At 65.6% G+C, this 5912-nt stretch overlaps 1 protein-coding gene across 2 annotated transcripts; it reads right to left on the reverse strand.

Annotated features, from left to right (window-relative positions):
• Positions 1–817: 817 nt before the first annotated feature.
• Positions 818–3956, reverse strand: PERCC1 (proline and glutamate rich with coiled coil 1). 2 transcript variants are annotated; one of them, XM_061993783.1, is made up of 2 exons: positions 3897–3956; positions 818–1669 (listed from the first exon to the last, which is right to left on the reverse strand). In XM_061993783.1, exons 1-2 carry the CDS (start codon positions 3920–3922, stop codon positions 916–918), a joined length of 780 nt encoding a protein of 259 aa, XP_061849767.1. In that variant the 5' UTR covers positions 3923–3956; the 3' UTR covers positions 818–915. The 2 variants fall into 2 exon arrangements, with proteins under 2 accessions (XP_061849767.1, XP_061849768.1); XM_061993784.1 differs by lacking the exon at positions 3897–3956 and adding an exon at positions 3674–3880.
• Positions 3957–5912: the final 1956 nt, after the last annotated feature.

Below are 5912 nucleotides of genomic sequence, written 5' to 3' on the forward strand. Positions count from 1 at the left end.
GTGTGGCTCTGCTTCTCTTTTGCTTCCCTCCTGTGTGACCTACTCTGGTGGCCCTGCTCTGGCAGGGGGGTTGCACTGGATGAGCTTTTGAGGTCCCTTCCAACCCTTCAGATTCTGTCTTTCCCTTGCTGCCACTGCTCCAGCTCAGCACCATCTGTGTCCGTGTGCACCCGCTGCTGAGCTAAGCCCCCTCCCTGCTCCTGGGGGCTGCATGCATGGAGGGGAGCCCCCTGCCTTTTGTCAGCCCTTGGACTGGAAGGCTCAAGGCAGGGGGTTGCTGCCCCTTCCCCAGTGCTTTTCCCTTTCAAGGCCAACAAAGAGGCACAGCCCAGCACGGAATGCCTGGGCTGGGCCCTGGTAACGGGGCCATGGCGGAGGGAGGGCCCTGCGCTGCCCCTGGTCCCTTCCCCAGCCCTGCCCTGGCCCAGGGCACCCCTGGGGTGCAGCAGGTCGCCGAGGTCAGGACAGGTCCCCGCTGGGTGCTGGCAGCTGGGTGCGTTAGGAGGGCCCCACGCCGCCCTTTGCCCCGGTGCGGCCGAGATAAGGGGACGGGCTCGTCCGTCTTGGGTCGCAGAGTAAACACGGGCTGCTGGCTGCTGCCCGCCCGCGCTGCGCTCCCCTCTCGGCCTCCTGCCCCGGCAGCAGCCCCTCGCTCCCTGAACCCTTACGGCTGGAAAAGCCCTCGAAGCTGCTGCCGTCCCAGCCCTCCCCTCAGGGCCAAGCCCAGCACTGGCCCTGGGCACCTCGGCTCTGCAACAGCTCCTTGGCCTCTGGCGCCGGTGGCAAAGGACACGGCCGCGCCGGTGCCTGGCGGGAGTCATTTATTCGCTCGTCCCGTGGGCGGCTCCGGCCCCGGCCCCGCCGGCTTTGTCATTAACCGTGTGGCGTGTGGCGTGGCCGGGGACCATGGCAGGGTCACAGCCCGGCGAAGGCCTCGGGCTCCAGCCCCGGGCGCTCGGGCTCAGGCGGCGGCTCCCGCCCGGCGCCCGGCAGCTCCGGCCCCAGCTCCACCGTCCAGTTGGCCAGGAGGTCGCTGAAGTCGGGGGTGCCGGCGTGGAGGAGGCCGGCGGGGCCGGGGCCCGGCTCCCTCCAGAAGGAGGGCGGCAGCTTCCTGCGGTGCATGGGGGTGATGTGGCCGTATTTCCTCTCCAGCCGCTGCGTCTTGCCGCCGGCCGCCCGCGGCGACAGGCAGCGGTGCACGCCGTACTCGAAGAGCTCAGCCAGCGGCCCCAGCCTGTGCGCGGCCCCGGCGCTGCCCCACGCCGCCGCGGGCTCAAGCTGGGCCTGGCTGTGCGCTGGCGAGCCGCAGTCCTCGGGCACGCCGTGGCTGCCCGCCGGCTCCTCCCGGCCCCGCCGCCCGAAGTACCGCTGGATGTCGCAGCTGATGAGCTCCGAGAACTTGAGGAGCTGCAGGGTCGTCTCGGCGGCGCTGGGGGTGTCCGGCTGCGGCCTCACGCTCTCCTCTGATGCTGCTTCTTCTTCCTCCTCCTCCTCCTCTTCCTCCTCTTCCTCCTCTTCCTCCTCGGAGAGGTCGGGGAAGTCGGGCTGGGAGTGTGCAGGCAGCAGCAGGCCGTGCGGGAAGGGCGAGGGCAGGCGCAGCTCGGGCAGGGGCCGCACGATGCCCGCAGCCATGGCAGCACGCGGGGGCACCCCGGGGCCTGGCCTCACCCTGCAGGGATGGTGGGGTGAGGGTGGCACAGACCCCAGCACCGTCCCCAGCCTGCCCCTCTGCGTGGCCTGGCCAGGATGGGGCTGCAAGGCAACAGGGGTGTCCCACACAGGCTGTGGGATGTGGGGCAGTGGAGATACTCCCCGAGTCATGAGGCAGCGGGGACATCCCCACTGAGCCCTGCGACATCAGGCAACACAGACCTCCTCATGGGACGTGAGGCAGGAGGAATGTCCCCACCAAGATACGATGTGTGAGGCAGCAGGGATGTCCCCACGGAGCTGTGGGGTGTGGGGCAGCAGGGATGTCCCCATGGAGCTGTGGGGTGTGGGGCAGCAGGGATGTTCCCCTGGAGCTGTGGGGTGTGGGGCAGCAGGGATATCCCCATGGAGCTGTGGGTGTGGGGCAGCAGGGATGTTCCCCTAGAGCTGTGGGTGTGGGGCAACAGGGATGTCCCCATGGAGCTGTGGGTGTGAGTCAGCAGGGATATCCCCATGGAGCTGTGGGGTGTGAGGCAGCAGGGATGTCCCCATGGAGCTGTGGGATGTGGGGCAGCAGGGATGTCCCCATGGAGCTGTGGGTGTGGGGCAGCAGGGATGTCCCCATGGAGCTGTGGGTGTGGGTCAGCAGGGATGTCCCCATGGAGCTGTGGGGTGTGGGGCAGCAGGGATGTCCCCATGGAGCTGTGGGTGTGGGGCAGCAGGGATGTCCCCATGGAGCTGTGGGTGTGGGGCAGCAGGGATGTTCCCCTGGAGCTGTGGGTGTGGGGCAGCAGGGATGTTCCCCTGGAGCTGTGGGTGTGGGGCAGCAGGGATGTCCCCATGGAGCTGTGGGTGTGGGTCAGCAGGGATGTCCCCATGGAGCTGTGGGTGTGGGGCAGCAGGGATGTCCCCATGGAGCTGTGGGTGTGGGGCAGCAGGGATGTCCCCATGGAGCTGTGGGTGTGGGGCAGCAGGGATGTTCCCCTGGAGCTGTGGGTGTGGGGCAGCAGGGATGTCCCCATGGAGCTGTGGGGTGTGGGGCAGCAGGGATGTTCCCCTGGAGCTGTGGGTGTGGGTCAGCAGGGATGTCCCCATGGAGCTGTGGGTGTGGGGCAGCAGGGATGTTCCCCTGGAGCTGTGGGTGTGGGGCAGCAGGGATGTTCCCCTGGAGCTGTGGGATGTGGGGCAGCAGGGATATCCCCATGGAGCTGTGGGGTGTGGGGCAGCAGGGATGTTCCCCTGGAGCTGTGGGGTGTGGGGCAGCAGGGATGTCCACCCCAATCCAGGGCATGTGGGACAATGGGAATATCCCCAAGTCACAGCACGTGGGGCAGCTGGGATGTCCTCACTGATTGTGGGACATGGGGCAGCAGGGACATCCCTCAGAGCTGTGGGGCACTGGGGTGTTCACCTTCACCCCAGGGCTGTGCAAGGAAGAATCTCTTCCCTGCTGAGGTGAGGGAGCACTGGCAGGGGCTGCCCAGCTGGGCTGTGGAGGCTCCTTCTCTGGAGACATCCCAACCCAGCTGGATGAGTCCCTGTGTGCCCTGCTCTAGGTGCTGCTGCTCTGGCTGGGGGGGTTGCACTGGCTGAGCTTTGCAGGTCCTTTCCAACCCTTGAGATTCTGTGATTCTATGGAGGTGAATGGGGCTCAGCACCCACCCTGGGGGCTCAGAACCCACCCTGGGCCGAGCACCTGGGCTGCTGAGCCCATGGCCTGCCCACACAATGGCCCCATGGGCGTCCCTGTGATAAGATGAACCTGGCCACCTCCCCACACCTCTCTGCCGGGCTCCAGCCATGGCTGGATCTTGCTGAGCTGGATGAGGCCCCTCTGTAGTTAGTCCTACCCATGCCCCAGGCTCCCGTCCTTGCCTTGCTGCAGCGCATCCCACACCACACACTGGGACTGCCATTGCTCCAACCCCAGCCCTGATTAGATCTTGGAGGACAAACCCTTCTCCTACCACACCAAGCACAGTGCCAGGCCCTCCACCCAGCACCACCCCACCTTTGGACTCACCCTCTTTGTGCCATCCCCACCGCGGGACCCCCACAGCCCTTCCTCCGCGGCGGCTGGGCTCACCCTCCGGAGGCAGCGGGGCAAGGACAGCGGGGCCATCCCGGTGCCAGAACCAGCTTATCCCAGCACAGCAACCCCCCCAGGGCCAGAGGGCACAGCCCAGGGCTGGAGGGCACTCCCTGGGGCAGGAGGCACAGCCCGGGGGCCGCGGCTCTGCACTCACCTCGGCGCAGCCGCCCGGCCATGCATAGGCTCCCGCGCCCGCCGCTCCCCGTTCCCGGCCCTCCCTCCACCTGGGCCCTGAAGTATTTATAGCGGAGCAGCGAGCTGACGGGCTGGCAAATATTTGGTAGCTGTATTGTAATAGTAGACTCGGTAAACAGAGCCCGGGGTTTGCTTTAGCACCCAGCAACGGGAGAGCGGGCGCGGGGAGGGCCGGCGGGGACGGAAGGCAGGGCTCACCTTAATGGTTCACTAGCCAGGGGATTCTCAAGTGTTGTTGCTGTAAATTCACCTATTAAATCGGCAGCCCCAGCTGCCAAACTGGCTGCACACTTGTGCCGAGGGCTCTTATCTCCCCGCTGATTGGAGCTGAAATCAAGCTTTGGCAAATAGGCGTAAAATTAAATTTCATGCTATTTTGACTCCTGGAGTAGGGATCTTCTGATGAACAGGCTGCAGAGCCGGCCGTGCCTCTGCAAACAGCCTGCACGGGGAAAAGCCTCTCCATGGGGTTGCTCCAGGTGCTGCACAAGCTCCTGTGTGGGTCTGACACTCTCATCTCATAACCATCCCCCCTGCCAAGGTTCCCTGAGCAGCCCCAGGAGGCAGTTTGGGAACATTTGTGCCCATCCCCACATCCGCAATCGCTGTCTGGAAAGAGCCACGGGCCCCAAACATCCAGCCCCACCGCCCTCTGGGGAGCACAGCACCCTGAAGTGCCTCTGCCACCAGCCATGCCACCAGGGCTATGTCCTGGGGATGTGGGGATGGGCACACGGCGTGTGGAGAGCAGCTGGGCCAGCCCCATGGCAGGGACGGCGCTCGGGACGGCAGCCTTGGCACTGTGGGTGGGTGCTGGGGTGCCCCGTGTCTCTGCTGGCCCAGTGAGTGAGGCACTGAGGGCAGTGATGGTGAGCAGCTCAGGGCATGACGTGGCTGTGGCCAGAGATGTCATTCTGTTCTGGCAGTGGGATGTGGCAGTGGGGTCGTTTGGGGCAGCGCAGAGCACAGCCAGGGGATGTGGATGGCTGGAGGACTGGAAGTGGCTGGGGACACAGGATAGCCCAGGGATGCAGGATAGGTGCAGGGGGGCACAGCACCCTGAGCCCATCTCTGCTTGTGCTGGGGATGCTCAGGGAGTGTGAGACAGGGATGGGGACGGGGCTGCCTTGCTTCCCTGCTCTCAGGGTGACCGCAGCTCCTGCTCTGATGCCTCACAGCCCTCCCTGCCTCCAGCACCCTGTCCCACAGTGCTACAGAGGAGGTCCTCAGTCCAGCACTGGTGAGCACAGAGCCAGTCATGGCATGGCTGTCACCCACCCCCTGCCCTGGGCACCAGCACCCTGTGAGGACAGAGCTGGGCACCCTCCTTACCCCTCTCCAAACACTCTGGCAGCACCAGGACAGGAGCGGCAGCCGTCCTGCCCAGGCACTGCTGGGCAAACACGACGGGTAGGAGCTGATAAGCCATGGGCAACCTGGGGCTGCTCCCTCACATCACCTGCTGTTACCTGCCAGCACAGCTTGGCATGGCCTGGCACAGCTCGGCATGGCTCAGCATGGGCCTGGTGTGGCTCGGTACAGCTCAGCACCCGCTGGGGCTACTGGGACAGCACTTGGTCAGCCCTGGGAATGGGTGCTGGGCAACCAGGGGCAACATTGCTGCTGGGGGCTGGCCCATTGCTGTTCCCACAGTGCTGGAGCCAGGTTGTAGGTGTCCCTGGGATGTGGGTGACCCGAGGGAGAGGAACCTGTGAGAACAAACCAACCACGAGCCAGCAACGTGCCCTCGTGGGCAAGAAGCCAATGGCATCTGGGTGTGTGATGAAGAGTGTGGGCAGCAGGGGGAGGGAGGTTGTGCTGCCTCTGCTCTGCCCTGCTGAGGCCTCAGCTGGAGTCCTGTGGCCAGTGCTGGGACACTGAGACAGGGAGCTGCTGCAGAGAGGCCAGTGCAGGGACACCAAGGTGCTGAGGGGATGCAACATGTGTGTGAGGAGGAAAGGCTGCAGCCCTGGGG

The sequence above is a fragment of the Colius striatus genome, chromosome 3 (genome assembly GCF_028858725.1).
Source record: "Colius striatus isolate bColStr4 chromosome 3, bColStr4.1.hap1, whole genome shotgun sequence".
NCBI lineage: Eukaryota > Metazoa > Chordata > Aves > Coliiformes > Coliidae > Colius > Colius striatus.